This window comes from Lynx canadensis, chromosome B2 (genome assembly GCF_007474595.2).
Source record: "Lynx canadensis isolate LIC74 chromosome B2, mLynCan4.pri.v2, whole genome shotgun sequence".
Lineage (NCBI taxonomy): Eukaryota > Metazoa > Chordata > Mammalia > Carnivora > Felidae > Lynx > Lynx canadensis.
The window spans coordinates 2335004-2350771 of NC_044307.1; the positions used below are offsets into that span (position 1 = coordinate 2335004).

The window sequence follows — 15768 nt, forward strand, 5'->3', positions numbered from 1 at the left end:
GTATCTCTGAGGGATTGGTTGTAATAATTCCATTTTCATTCATGATTTTATCTATTTGGGTCATCTCCCTTTTCTTTTTGAGAAGTCTGGCTAGAGGTTTGTCAATTTTGTCTATTTTTTTCAAAAAACCAACTCTTGGTTTCATTGATCTGCTCTACAGTTTTTTTAGATTCTATATTGTTTATTTCTGCTCTGATCTTTATTATTTCTCTTCTTCTGCTGGGTTTAGGCTGTCTTTGCTCTTCTGCTTCTATTTCCTTTAGGTGTGCTGTTAGATTTTGTATTTGGGATTTTTCTTGTTTCTTGAGATAGGCCTGGATTGCGATGTATTTTCCTCTCAGGACTGCCTTCGCTGCATCCCAAAGCGTTTGGATTGTTGTAGTTTCATTTTCGTTTGTTTCCATATATTTTTAAATTTCTTCTCTAATTGCCTGGTTGACCCATTCATTCTTTACTAGGGTGTTCTTTAACTTCCATGCTTTTGGAGGTTTTCCAGACTTTTTCCTGTGGTTGATTTCAAGCTTCATAGCATTGTGGTCTGAAAGTATGCATGGCATGATTTCATTTCTTGTATACTTATGAAGGGCTGATTTGTGACCCAATATGTGATCTATCTTGGAGAATGTTCCATGTGCACTCGAGAAGAAAGTATATTCTGTTGCTTTGGGATGCAGAGTTCTAAATATATCTGTCAAGTCCATCTGATCCAATGTATCATTCAGGACCCTTGTTTCTTTATTGACTGTGTGTCTAGATGATCTATCCATTTCTGTAAGTGGAGTGTTAAAGTCCCCTGCAATTACCACATTCTTATCAATAAGGTTGCTTATGTTTGTGATTAATTGTTTTATATATTTGGGGGCTCCTGTATTCGGCGCATAGACATTTATAATTGTTAGCTCTTCCTGATGGATAGACCCTGTAATTATTATATAATGCCCTTCTTCATCTCTTGTTACAGCCTTTAATTTAAGTCTAGTTTGTCTGATATAAGTATGGCTACTCCAGCTTTCTTTTGGCTTCCAGTAGCATGATAAATAGTTCTCCCTCCCCTCACTTTCAATCTGAAGGTGTCCTCAGGTCTAAAATGAGTCTCTTGTAGACAGCAAATAGATGGGTCTTGTTTTTTTATGCATTCTGATACCCTGTGTCTTTTGGTTGGTGCATTTAGTCCATTTACATTCATTGTTAGTATAGAAAGATACAGGTTTAGAGTCATTGTGATGTCCATAGATTTTATGCTTGTAGCGATGTCTCTGGTACTTTGTCTCATAGGATTCCCCTTAGGTTCTCTTGTAGGGTTGGTTTAGTGGTGACGAATTCCTTCAGTTTTTGTTTGTTTGGGAAGACCTTTATCTCTCCTTCTATTCTAAATGACAGACTTGCTGGATAAAGGATTCTTGGCTGCATATTTTTTTCTGTTCATCACATGAAAGATATCCTGCCAATCCTTTCTGGCCTGCCGAGTTTCAGTAGAGAGATCCGTCACGAGTCTTATAGGTCTCCCTTTATATGTAAGGGCACGTTTATCCCTTGCTGCTTTCAGAATTTTCTCTTTATCCTTCTATTTTGCCAGTTTCACTATGATATGTCGTGTAGAACATCAATTCAAGTTACGTCTGAAGGGAGTTCTCTGCGCCTCTAGGATTTCAATGCCTTTTTCCTTCCCCAGTTCAGGGAAGTTCTCAGCTATTATTTCTTCAAGTACACCTTCAGCACCTTTCCCTCTCTCTTCCTCCTCTGGAATACAATTTATGTGTATATTATTTCTTTTTAGTACATCACTTAGTTGTCTAATTTTCCCCTCATACTCCTGGATTTTTTTTATCTCTCTTTTTCTCAGCTTCCTCTTTTTCCACAATTTTATCTTCTAGTTCACCTATTCTCCCCTCCGCCTCTTCAATCCAAGCCGTGGTCATTTCCATTTTATTTTGCGTCTCGTTTATAGTGTTTTTCAGCTCCTCCTGACGATTCCTTAGTCCCTTCATCTCTGTAGCAAGAGATTCTCTGCTGTCCTCTATACTGTTTTCAAGCCCAGCGATTAATTTTATGACTATTATTCTAAATTCAGTTTCTGTTATATTATTTAAATCCTTTTTGATCAGTTCGTTAGCTGTTGTTATTTCCTGGAGATTCTTTTGAGGGGAATTCTTCCTATTGGTCATTTTGGATAGTCCCTGGAGTGGTGTGGAACTGCTGGGCACTTCCCCTGTGCTGTGGTGTATAACTGGAGTTGGTGGGTGGGGTCGCAGTCCGACCTGATGTCTGCCCCAGCCCACCGCTGGGGCCACAGTCAGACTGGTGTGTGCCTTCTCTTCCCCTCTCTTAGGGGCGGGATTCACTGTGGGGTGGCGTGGCCCGTCTGGGCTACTTGCACCCTGCCAGCTTGTTTTGCTGGCAATCAGGCATATTAGCTGGCATAGATGGGAAGGTGCACGGGGGCAGGAGGGGCAGGCTTAGCTCACTTCTCCTTAGGTGATCCACCTCAGGAGGGGCCCTATGGCAGGGGGAGGGAGTCAGACCCGCCGCCGGAGCGGTGGCTTCACAGAAGCACAGCTTTGGATGTTTGCACGGAGCAAGCAAGTTCCCTGGCAGGAACTGGTTCCCTTTGGGATTTTGGCTGGGGGTTGGGCGAGGGAGCTGGCGCTGGCAGTCGCCTTTGTTCCCGCCAAACTGAGCTCTGTCGTCCCGGGGCTCAGCAACTCTCCCTCCCGTTGGCCTCCAGCCCTCCCGTTCTTGGAGCAGAGCTGTTAGCTTATAATCTTCCAGATGTCAAGTCCCAGTTGCTGTCAGAACACACTCCTTCCAGCCCCTCCGCTTTTGCAAGCCAGACTCTGGGGCTCTGCTTGGCCAGCAGGCCGCCCCTCTGCCCCGGCTCCCTCCCTCCAGTCCCTGGAGCATGCACCACCTCTCCACCCTTCCTACTCTCTTCCGTGGGCATCTCATCTGCGCTTGGCTCTGGAGACTCCATTCTGCTAGTCTTCTGGCGGTTTTCTGAGCTATTTAAGCAGGTGTAGGTGGAATCAAAGTGATCAGCAGGACGCGCGGTGAGCCCAGAGTCCTCCTACACCGCCATCTTCCCGAGACTTGGAAAAAATCTTTAGTGTTCTATAAAACATGTAGGTCATTCACAGATGGGAGGTAAGGCAGCTGGGGATGTCTAGGGAGTTACTTGTCCTCTACGAGATACGTAAACTAATAGAAGAGACAGATTAGGTCTGTCTGGAATTGTCCTCCATAGTCATTGTCCCTGAGGATTGCCACGTCTGGGCAGCTCAGTGACAAGGGCTCATTAAGAGCGTGGGGCATCCGTTCCCCCAGAGACGTCAGCAGGGGAAGGGACTTGGTTCTGTGTGCCAGCCCAGCCACAGCTCAGAGTCATAGCTCCCTCTCGCCTGGTTGCAAGGGTCTCACAGACACACAGGGAGGTCACCGTTCTCAGGAAACCATACTTAGAGTCTGTGACTGCCTTCATCTTCTACCTCCGAGAGCCAGAGTGCAGATCTCTGGTGTCACATGAGGACCTGTGAAGTCACCTGAGAAAGTGTCCTTTTGCTTCAGAAAAACGTACGGATGCCCCAGTGCTGGTAGAGTCAACCTTTGCGTTTCCTGCGGGCACTGATTCTACATGTCTGCGTTCCTATCCTCAGAGCCGTATTTAGGCAGTAACTTGCAGTGGAGGTAGGGAAATAGCTTTGAATCCACAGGGAAGGCGAATAAAGGTGAGTGAAATATAACTTGGTCTCTGTGTTGCTGTAGGAATTGGCAAGTTAGTTCATTTCCATTTGGAATTGTTCTTGAAAGAAACAAATCTGTATTGATTGCATATATGGTTTATTGTCTACAATAACAGACTGTGGATATTCACCAGATAGAAGAACTAAATTTACTTGTCAGTATAGATGTCAACAGGTCGTTCCTAGACATCCATTCTATTGTAGCACATTCATATTCCTCTGTATGCACAAGTGGAAAATAAATATTCATATTGAGTGGTAATAAAATATGCCCTTCAGTATTAGAACAGTAGACTATGCATATGTGTAAAAATATTAGAATATCTGCTTCAAATCCCTCCTTTGGTTCCTTATTATTTGTGAAATTAGATTGTATTTGTGCTCTCTGCTTAGAACACAGTGTCAATGTTTACACTACTTGCTCATTTTGTCTCATGGGACTTAACAAAGGCTCTAAAATAGGTATGGCGTTTTACAAATACTGTGGTGAAAATTACAAGGGGGAAGACACATGTAATGAATATTGTGTCAGTGCACCTTTATTTGAATTTATTGTTAATAAGAAATGATGATCCTTCAAGTGAGTACAAATAGCAATATGATGATGAGAAAAGCAGTAGGAAACCTGAGTGTTTACTTAATTGATGAATTAGGGAAATGACATGATGTTTGTATACCTGTATGTGTGTGTATGTGCATGTGTGCATGTGCATGTGTGTTGTGTGTGTGTGTGTGTGTGTGATTGCACTGAGGTGTTGTGTAAGGTACACTAGGTCCCGTCCTTCTATCCTTGCACACGATCATGAATGGACTCTTGTATGAACACTGTTCGTGACCTGCCCACACGCTCTTTACCTGCTGGGGCTCCAATCCAAACCCTAGTTGGTACGAGTTTGGGTTCCAAGGTTCACAGCCATTCCCTTCGTGACAGAGTTGCCGTCATCTGTAAGGAAGCCACATTGCCAGGTGGTCAGGGGAACCCACTGGGGGCAGCTCACAGCCAGTGACAGACTGTGGGATGTACAAGAGGTGCCAAGGACAAAGCAGGCCCGAGTCGGATGCAATTCATGTTCCAAAGCAGTGGTGTCCACGAGAGTAGAAAGTGCCCACAGGAAGCTTTGTCAAGTTAAACTCATCAAATTTAGATAAACTCTAAACCCAGTTTTCTGCTGCCTGAGCGGAAAGGGGGCGTCGGCAGAGGCCGCTGGTCCAGGCGGGAGCATCCGTCCGGCTGAGCCATGGCCTGGGCCCAGGAAGGGCGCCTCCCGGCAGCTGCAATCCAAAGGCCCAAAGATTCCCAGGATGCTAGGAGGCGCCAGCACGGTGAGGACTGAGACGTGAGGGTGTATGCGCCTGTCCCCGGGGAGCGCAGCCTCCTGTAGGAAGCCCACTGGGCCCAGCCCGGCAGGACCGCGGGCAGAAGCCAAGTGCCCCGTGTGCTGGACGAGCGGGGACCCCGGCAGCCCGCGTGTGTGCTCAGCCTGCGTGGCGGCTGCAGCCGGCCATCCTGGTCTCACCTACACGACGCGTCCCGTCGCCCCTCTGCCGTCACCCCTGTCCACGGGCAGCCGGGAAGGGTGACGGACACTGCCCAGCTGCTTCCCATCCACCAGGAGCAAGGAGAAGGGGCGGGCAGAGCCCTTTGTGTGAGAAGCACAACCAGGTCCTGACCCTGCTCCATGAGGAGGACCCGCAGGTGACCCGCGTGCGTGCTGGCGAGGCCCCGGGGCAGACTGCCCCTCGCCGCAGGCCAAGGCTCTCGGGTCCCTGAAAAGCAGGTGGCTGATATGTCAGAGATTAATAAGCATTCAAAGCAAAACACCCTCAGAGCGGAGAAGGAAGGTGCAAAGGAAGGCTGGAATTACCCTCTGAATTTGAGGCCCGGAAGCAACTTCTAGAACGTGGCCAAGAAGCAGTTCTTCCGAGGTTAGCCCAGGAAGAGAAGGACATTCAGGGGAAACGCGGTGCAAACCTACCAGCATTTTCAAAGGACATCTGTACATCACTGGTCTGCTGAGTAAAGTAGCAGAGGACAGTGTGCTGTCTGAACGGGACGGGCTGTCACCCATTCAACACTAATGACGTCTGTTTTGAATGAAGAGGAGGAGGCTACAGGTTTCCTCCCCGAATCCTGCTTGGCAGAAAAGTGTCTAAAAATTTCGAGTGGACACTCTCTGAACCCTGAGACAGCACGCCCTCTGTTGACTGTCTCCGAGGACAAGAACCAGGTGAGCTTTCTTTCAGAGAGAAAATAAAATGTTTCTTTTTTTCCAAAAATATTTGCAGCCAACACTCTTGTCCTGGGTTTTCCATGGTTCTATCATAGCATCTCTGGGAGGTAGAAGTGGGACACAAGTCTGAACGGGCTCCCAGGGATGGCACAGACTCTCCTCCCACGAAGGCCAGGAGGTCTCGGTCAGCCTGGTGGGGTGCTGCACCCAGGAGGGTCCCAGTGCCAGCCTGGGAGTGTCAGTCGTGACACCCAGAGATGTTGGCATTTTCCTGGACCGTGAGCTGGGTGAACTCTCATTTCATAACATGACTCAGAGATCCCACACTTTTACTAGACCTCTTGAGCCTTATTTCTGCATAGGACCCGATTCAAAGCCTCTCAGAATGTGTACAGGTCCAAGTTGTGAGTGAAAACTCCCTGAGCCATCTTCATTGTTTGTTTTAAAGAATGGAAGGTGGGTAGGCTTCTGTATCATGTACCAGGAAAGCAAACTCTTCTCTCCCCCGAGTTTTTTTCCTTCATCGCAAAAGAAGGCTTTATTTCGTTTCAACAACTATCTAGAAACCAGAGCTTCTCTCCAGGAGTGTCACAGGGGGTTGCTCGGTGTGAGGGAGATTCTGTTGGCCCGAAAGCGCAGATGGAGTTTGAAAGGGATTCACCAAAACAGAACCGCTCAGCTTCGCCTCTGGTGGTTCAGAGCCGTGCTGTTAACATACGGTGCTGTTCCTGCCTCGTATGGGTTATGTAGCAGACAGCAGCAAGCTGTGACCTTAGTTTTACCGAAGGGCACAATTGAAAGGGATGCGGGGGACATCAGAGAAAGCCTTTAGCGTATCAGGGTTTGAGTGTTTTTTCCCTTCCCCGAACGCGGCCAGCCACTGGCGGCCCTCACCGCACCTGCCTTCTTAGAAACCCTCCACACAGAGTTCATCTCATCCTAAATTCTTTGTTATTCTGCGTTGTATTTTATAGCATGCCACTTGTAGCGTTGTAGACAATTGGAAAGGCTTACTAATAACAGACATTGCAGTTAGACGCGGTGTCAGAAAACACAAGAGGAATCACCAGGTAGTAAAAATGATAGGGCATGATGGCATATCTATTTGTAGTCAACATTTTCGTACCAGTATAGCTGACATTTACTGAGACCTAACTGTGTTCCAGGAGTTCTAGTATTTTCAAAGCAAATACTGGGTGGAAAGCACGAGACTGTCAATGAAAGAGGCTCAAAGAGTGCATGTCTAAACTCTGGGATGCTACGCTGACTTCACCAGAAGGACCCAGGTTCTGTTCATTTTCTATGGTGGACTTAAACTAATTTGCAAAATGTAGTAACACTTATTTTCATGAAGTTGAAATTATATACGTGTGTGCCTATGCTCCAAAGTTACCTTTCAAAATTTCCTATTTTGAATAGAACTTGACACCTTAGCCTCTCATTTCCACTGGTTATTGAGGTCATTTCCGGTTGTTTTTTTGTCTTCCATCATAAATCTTTATATTTTTGAAGAAAATAGATACAGTCAACGTGGGGATCATTTTTTGGAGCCTGACTTGTTGAACAACTGAAAAAGACATTCCTGGCTCAGTACAGGAAATGTGAGTGCAGTAGGGTGGTAGGTGATATCAGGGACCTATTAATTTTTTTAGGTGCGATAAAATGATGATTCAGGAAATGTCCATATTTTACATATTGCAGTGAAATGTATTTGGATGCAAATTTGTTTTTAGGATTTCCACTGAAGAACTCCAGCAAACAAAAGCGGGAGGACATGAGGCAAAAAATTAAGCCAAGTGTGACAAAATGCTGATAAGTCTGGAATCTAGGAGACGGCATACGGACATTCACTTTTGGTACTCTTTTCTGTAACGTAGTCTAAACAAAAAGAACAAGCAAAGGTGTTTGCCACTAAAAACAAAAAAATTCACTTGTTTAGCTAGAATGTTTTAAATTCTCAGGTATGACAGGTGGAGAGTGGGCATAATATTGGACAGTGAGGACAGAGTATTTCTACCATCACAGATGGATGGTTCTACTGGAGAGTTCTGTTCAGCATCTCATGGGATCAGGCTCCTGCTGTTCCACTGGAGACCACATCCTTGCTTAGGAACATTCTCTGCTGTTTTCCACCCTCACCCCGTTTATCCCGAGAGCATTCCTTGAATAAACAACATGCAGTGGAAATCCTACTTCATCGTCTTCTTCCATAGAACCTGACCTACAGCCCTGTCAGTGTTCATCACATCTGTCATTTCCTATGTAGTGATGGCTGTATCCCCTCATTTGCTCGTCCTTCCTCATCATCGGGGGCCTGTTCTCATGTGTCTGGGGTCAGCTCAGACCCATGGGACAGAAGCATCAAGCAAGCAACAGCGATTCAGTCGTAGCACTGAGGCTGCGCAAATCTTGCCCACACATTTTCAGGATTCATTCACGAACCGGATAGGGCAGCGTGTGTATGTGAAACATATCAGTGAATGTTATACATTTGAAATGTCTTAAATAGAGACAGCATCTTGTGATCTTTTGTCTTTAAAATGTGTAGTTTGCATACTTAGCATCTCGTTGTGTGGACATATGTATTCTTCCACTAAAACTTTGAGAGTTCTGTGTCAGCATGGACCTAATCTAGTAATTGGAAACTACTAGTCTATCACCTTAGGTGTGTCAGTACTAAGCATTTACCCCCTCACAGTGGAGGCAGTTCTCTTTATTATTGTAAAATTGTGTTTTGTGAGATGTCATTTCAATTATGTTCTTTTTGATGGTAATTAGTACGTACAATGACAATTTTTTTGTTTTGTATATTTTGTTTATTTTTATTTTACCTAATAACATTTTCTCTCTGTCTCTCTCTGTCTCTGTCTTTTCGTCTCTGTCTGTATCTCTCTGTCTCTTCCTCTGTCTCTCTCTCTCTCTATATATATATAAATACATACTGTTTTCAGGTATGCATCTTTTTGTAATGTTTATGTATTTATTTTTGAGAGAGAGTGTGTGACTGGGGGAAGGGCAGAGAGAGAGGAAGACAGAATCCCAAGCAGGCTCCGCACTGTGTGCAGAACCCAACGTGGGGCTCAAAGTCACAAACTGTGATATCATGACCTGAGCCCAAATCAAGAGTTGGACGCCTAACTGACTGAGCCACCCAGGCGCCCCTCATTATTTTATTCTTATGGGTGTTCATGAGATGGAAACATGGTTTGTTTCTATTCCCTCTTCTGACCAGGTGTGAGTTAGGGGATATTCAGGTTGTATAGAGAGAGAAATGTTATTCGGTAAAATAAAAATAAACAGAATATACAAAACAAAAAAATGCCATTCTGTATACTAATTACCATCAAAAAAGAACATAATTGAAGTGACATCTCACAAAATGCTATTTGACACTAATAAGTGAGAGAACTGGCATCCAATGTGAGAGGTTGTTGCACATTGAGACTGTCTCAAATACCATTTTAATCCACTGTATTAGGAATGCTTTTGTGCTAGACTTCAAAAGTCTTAGGGGCATTCAAAATGTCCCCATTAAACTGGTACTTTTAAGCATCTGTGGGTCAAAAGGGAAGCACTGTAATTCAACGGTGGTGTTTTCAGCGTGTCTCTGATTGAGTTTTTACTTGTTTTACTACCATAACAGCAACAGCAACAACAACAAGGAAGAAGAAGAAAAACCTGGTGTAGCTTTCACAAATACAATCCTTTAGTTACAGAGGCAATGTTGCCGAAACGTTTATTTGCAGAACTAGTAGTGAGATTTTGAATGTAACTGAATTCTTCGAAGAAGTGTATTCTAGGTCATAAATCCTTATATCTGAATGCATTTTGGAGATTCTGTTGTACTATATTTTAAAACACATAAGATGTGTGCAAATCCAGTGGTGTGGAATCATGAGGTACGTATTTCTAAGAACGTCTCTCCCTCTCTGCTCCTCTTTCTGATGGCTCTACCTCTTTTCCCTCATCCCCATTTCCTCTAAACTGTACATCTTCTAGCTTGATTTCACGAATAGAATTTCATGATTCATCACCTACTTATAACTTATAACCCAGTGCTCATCCCAACAAGTCCCCTCCTTTATGCCCATCACCCATCTAGCCATCCCCTGCCCACCTCCCATTCCGGCAACCCTCAGTTTGCTCTCTGTATTTTAAGTCACTTATGGTTTGCCTCCCTCTCTGTTTTTATCTTAGTTTTCCTTCCCTTCCCCTATGTTCATCCGTTGTGTTCCTTAAATTCCACATATGAATGAAATCATAGTATTTTTCTTTGACCAACTTACTGTGCTTAGCATAACGCCTTCTATTTCTGTCCGTGTTCTTGCATATGGCAAGATTTCATTCTTGTTGGTCTCCGAGTAATATTCCATTGTATATATATATTCCACATCTCCTTTATCCATTCATCAGTTGGTGGACATTTGGGCTCTCTCTACACTCTGGCTATTGTCGATAGTGCTGCTATACACATTGGGGTGCATGTGCCCCTTGGAATCAGCACTTTTGGAGAGCATTTGGATAAATGCCCTCATAAGGTAATTCTATTTTTAATTTTTTGAGGAATCTCCAATTGTTTTCCAGAGTGGCTGCAAACAGTTTGCATTTCCTCCAGCGGTGCAAAAGAGTTCCTCTTCCTCCACATCGTCGCCAACATCTGTTGTTGCCTGAGTTGTTAATTTTAACCATTCTCACGGTCGTGAGATGTATCTCGTTGTGGTTTCGATTTGTACTTCCCTGATGATGTGCGATGTTGAGCATCTTTTCATGTGTCTCTGAGCCATATGGATGTCTTCCTTGGAAAAGTGTCTATTCCTGTCTTCTGCCCGTTTCTTCACTGGATCATTTGATTTTGGAGTGTTGAGTTTCCTACGTTCTTTATAGATTTTGGATACTAACCCTTTATCTGATCTGTCATTTGCAAATTCTTCTCCCATTCCTTCAGTTGCCTTTTAGTTTTGCTGATTGTTTCCTTTGCTGTGCAGGACCTTTCTGTCTTGATGAGGTCCCAATAGTTCATTTTTCTTTGGTTTCCCTTGCCTCTGGAGACATGTCCAGAAAGAAGTTGCTGTGGCCAAGATCAGAGCGGTTTTGCCTGTGTTCTCCTTGAGGATTTTGATGGCTTCCTGTCTTAAGTGTAGGTCTTTCGTCCATTTAGAGTTCATTTTTGTGTATGGTGTAAGAAAGTGGTCCAGTTTCATTTTTCTGCATGTTGCTGTGTAGTTTTCCCAACACCTTTTGCTGAAGAGACTGTCTTTATTCCATTGCATCTTCTTTCCCACTTTGTCAAAGATTAGATGGCCATACCTAATGGTTTGTGGGTCTCTTTCTGGGTTCTCTCTTCTGTTCCGTGGATATATGTGTTTGTATTCATGCCAGTGCCATACTGTCTTGTTGAATACAGTTTGGTAATGCAGCTAGAGGTCCAGAATTGTGATGCTTCCACTTTTGGTTTTTTTTTTTTCAACATGACTTTGGCAATTCAGGGTGTTTGTGGTTCTATACAATTTTTAGAATTGTTTGTTCCTACTCTGTGAGGAATGTTGGTGTTATTTTGGTAGGGTTTACAAAAAATGCGTAGATTGCATTGGGTAGTATTGACATTTTCACGATATTTGTTCTTCCTATCCAGGAGCCTAGAATGTTTTTCCATTTCTTTGTGTCTTCTTCAATTTTGTTCATAAGCTTCCTACAGTTTTCAGCATATAGATCTTTCACCTCGTTGGTTAGGATTATTCCTAGGTATTGTAAGGGTTTGGTGCAATTGTAAATGGCATCTACTTTATTTCTCTTTCTGCTCCTTCATTATTGGTGTATAGAAATGCGACTGATTTCCGTACATTGATTTTATATCCTGTGACTTTGCTGAACTCATGTATCAGTCGTAGCATGTTTTTGGTGGAATCTGTTGGTTTTTCCATGTAGACTATCATGTCGTCTGCGCAGAGTAAATGCTTGACTTCCTCCTTGCCTAGTTGAATTCCCTTTATTTCTTTTTGTTGTCTGATTGCTGAGCCTAGGACTTCCAATACTATCTGAATAAGAGTGGAGAGAATGGACATCCCCATCATGTTCCTGACCTGAGGGGGAAAGCCCTCAGTGTTTCCCCATTGGAGATGATATTAACTCTGGGTTTTTTGCATATGGCCTCTATGATCTTGAGGTCTATTCCTTCTATCCTTACTTTCTTCAGGGTTTTTACAAGAAAGGATGCTCTACATAGTTAAATGCTTTTTCTGCATCTATTGAGAGGATCATGGGGTTCTTATCCATTCTTGTAATAATGTATGTATCACACTGATTGATTTGTGGACATTGAACTAGCCCTGCATCCCAGGTATAAATCCCACGTGATTGTGGCACAGAATTCTTTTAATGTATTGTTGGATCCAGTTTGCTAGTATCTTTTTGAGAATTTTTGCATCCATGTTCATTAGGGAAATTCGTCTGTAATTCTCCTTTTTCGTGGGGCGTTTGTCTGGTTTTGAAATCAAGGTATTGCTGACTTCATAGAATGAGCTTGGAAGTTTTCCTTCCATTTCTATTTTTTGGAGTAGCTTCAAAAGAATAGGTGTTACGTCTTCCTAAAATGTTTGCTAGGATTCCCCAGGAAAGCCATCCATCCCTGGACTCTTGTTTGGGGAGATTTTTGATTACTGATTGGATTGTTTTACAGATTATAGGTGTGTTCACATTTTCTATTTCCTCCTGGTTCAGTTTTGGTAGTTGATAGGTTTCTATGAATTTGTCCATTTCTTCCAGATTGCCCATTTTATTGGGGTATAATTCCTCATCATATTCTCTTATTATTGTTTGTATTTATGCTGTGTTGGCTGTGACCTCTCGTCTTTCATTCATGATTTAGTTGAGTCCTTTCCTTTTTCTTTTCCTCAGTCTGTCTAGGGGCTTATTGATTTCATTAATTCTTACACAAAGCAAGTTCCTGGCCTCATTGATTTGTTCTCCTGATTTTCTTATTTTGATATCATTGATTTCTGCCCTCATCTTTATTATTTCCTGTCTTCTGGTGGTTTGGGGCTTTATTTTCTGTTCTTCTTCCAACTCCCTTAGGTGTAAGATTAGGTTGTATATTTGAGGACTTTCTTCCTTCTTTAGGAAGGCCTAGATTGCTAAATACCTCCCTCTTATGACCACCCTTGCTGCATCCCAGAGTTTTGGACAGTCATGCTTTCATTTTCATTGACTTCCATATACTTTTTAATTTCCTCCTTAAATTCTTAGTTACCCCTTTCATTCTTTAGTAGGATGTTCTTTATTTTTTATTCATTAAAAAAATTTTTTTTAAGCGTTTATTTATTTTTGAACCAGAGACAGAGCATGAATGCGGGAGGGTCAGAGAGAGAGAGAGAGAGGGAGACACAGAATCTGAAACAGGCTCCAGGCTCTGCACTGTCAGCACAGAGCCTGACGTGGGGCTCGAACCCACGGATGTGAGATCATGACCTGGGCCAAAGTCAGATGCTTAACCGACTGAGCCACCCAGGCGCCCCAGTAGGATGTTCTTTAATACCCAAGTATTCATTGTGTTTAAAATTTTTCCTTCTGGTTGGTTTCAAGTTTGACAGCATTGTAGTTGGAAAATATGTATGGTATGATTTTGATATTTTCGTGCTTGTTGAGGGCTGATGTGACCCCGTATGTGATCCATTCCAGAGAATGATTCATGTGTACTGGAGAAGAATGCATATTCTGCTGATTTAGGATGAAATGTTCTGAATGTATCTGTTAACTCCATCTGGTCCAGTGTGTCATTCAAAGCCATTGTTTCCTTGTTGGTGTTATGCTTAGATGATCTGTCTATGGTTGTAATTGCGGTGTTAAAGTCCCCTAGTAGTATGGCATTATTATCAATGAGTTTCTTTGTGTTTGTGATTAAGTGATTCATATATTTGAGTGTCTCACGTTGGGGACATAAATATTTACAATTGTTAGGTCTTCAGGATGAATAGACCCCCTAATTATGATATAATGCCCTTCTTTCATCCCTTGTGACAGTCTTTGTTTTAAAATCTAGTTTGTCTGATACAAGTATGGCTACTCCAGCTTTCTTTTGACGTCCATTAGCATGATAGATGGTTCTACATCCCCTTCCTTTCAATTCGTAGGTGTCCTTAGGTGTAAAATGAGTCTTTGTAAGCAGCATATTGATGGGACTTGTTTTCTTATCCATTCTGATACCCTAAGTCTTTTCATTGGAGAATTCACTCCATTTACATTTAGTGAGATGTATGTACATTTTACAGTACTAGTAAGCACAGACTGAAAGAGTGTATTTCCTATGACTGAGGCAAAAACAGGTCCATTATTTTATTTTTTTTAATCTAAAAACCCAATGATTTACTTTTTGTGACCATGTGGAACTAAATTCATAAATCTATGGCAATTTCATGGGTACATCATTTATTCAAATAGTTTTCATACAATCCCATGGCTATGTCTTTTCATATGAACAATCCACCAACCACCAACTGTTACTGGTGGTTTTTTTTTGAGATTTATTGTATAAATTGCTAAATGCTTGGTCTTGACAGGAAACACATAGTAAGAAAAGATGGACCCGAAAAATGGAAGTTCTTTCACTGGCTTTATCCTGCTGGGTTTCTCTGACCGGCCTCAGCTGGAGCAAGTCCTCTTTGTGGTTCTTCTGATCTTCTATCTGCTCACCCTGCTGGGAAACACAAGCATCATTGCGTTGTCCCGCCTGGACCCACACCTGCAGACTCCCATGTACTTTTTCCTCTCCAACCTAAGCTTTCTGGACCTGTGTTATACGACCAGCACTGTTCCTCAGCTACTGGTTGATCTCAGGGGAACAGACAAGTCTATCTCCTTTGCTGGCTGTGTAGCTCAGCTCTTCGTGTCTCTATGGTTGGGATCCACAGAATGCATTCTGTTGGGGGTGATGGCGTTTGATCGCTACGCAGCCGTCTGCAGGCCCCTGCACTACACAGTGATCATGCACCCCCGTCTCTGTGCCCTGATGGCTTCTGCATCATGGTTCATTGGTTTTGTCAATTCCTCATTGCACACAGTGCTCACCTTCCTTGTACCACTTTGTGGGAGAAATAAAATAGATCACTTCTTTTGTGAGATCCCCCCACTGCTCAAGCTTGCCTGTGTTGACACCACTGTGAATGAGTCTGAGCTCTTCTCTGTCAGTGTGATGATTCTTCTGATACCTGTGGCATTAATCACATTCTCCTATGGTCAGATTGTCAGGGTGGTCTTGGCAATAAAGTCAGCTTCAGGGCAGAGGAAAGCGTTTGGGACATGTGGGTCCCACCTCACTGTGGTCTCCCTGTTCTACGGCACAGGCATCTACATTTACCTCCAGCCCAGCAACAACTACTCCCAGGATCAGGGCAAGTTCATTTCTCTCTTCTACACCATTGTCACCCCCATGGTCAACCCTGTTATATATACCCTGCGGAACAAGGATGTGACGGGAGCAATGAGGAAGGTGTTGTGTAGGGGCTATGACTCCAGATGACTGAGGGAAGACCCTTTCATGGAATACTTTGAATGCCGAGTCTTTATGATTTCTGTGTCCTCAACATTTCCCCTGACAACTTTCAAGGGAACTTTCTTAATTCGTTCTTTTATGCAAGTGAGTGTTCAAACTCTAAGTTTATGGATTCATGGCAGCCTCCAGAGATGCTAAGTTAGTGTACCTAGAGCATCTACAGCATATTAATATTGTAAAAACTTTCACAGGATTTTCTTAGTTCACCCCCATTTGGGAACACTATTCCGTTTCTAATTGCAAGACAGTGACACAC

At 43.3% G+C, this 15768-nt stretch overlaps 1 protein-coding gene across 1 annotated transcript; it reads left to right on the forward strand.

Moving 5' to 3' along the window:
* The first annotated feature begins 14540 nt into the window (after positions 1-14540).
* LOC115514763 (putative olfactory receptor 2B8) lies at positions 14541-15479 on the forward strand. The gene has a single exon (XM_030316941.1). The coding sequence runs from the start codon at positions 14541-14543 to the stop codon at positions 15477-15479; it is 939 nt and encodes a 312-aa protein (XP_030172801.1).
* The last annotated feature ends 289 nt before the right edge of the window (positions 15480-15768 follow it).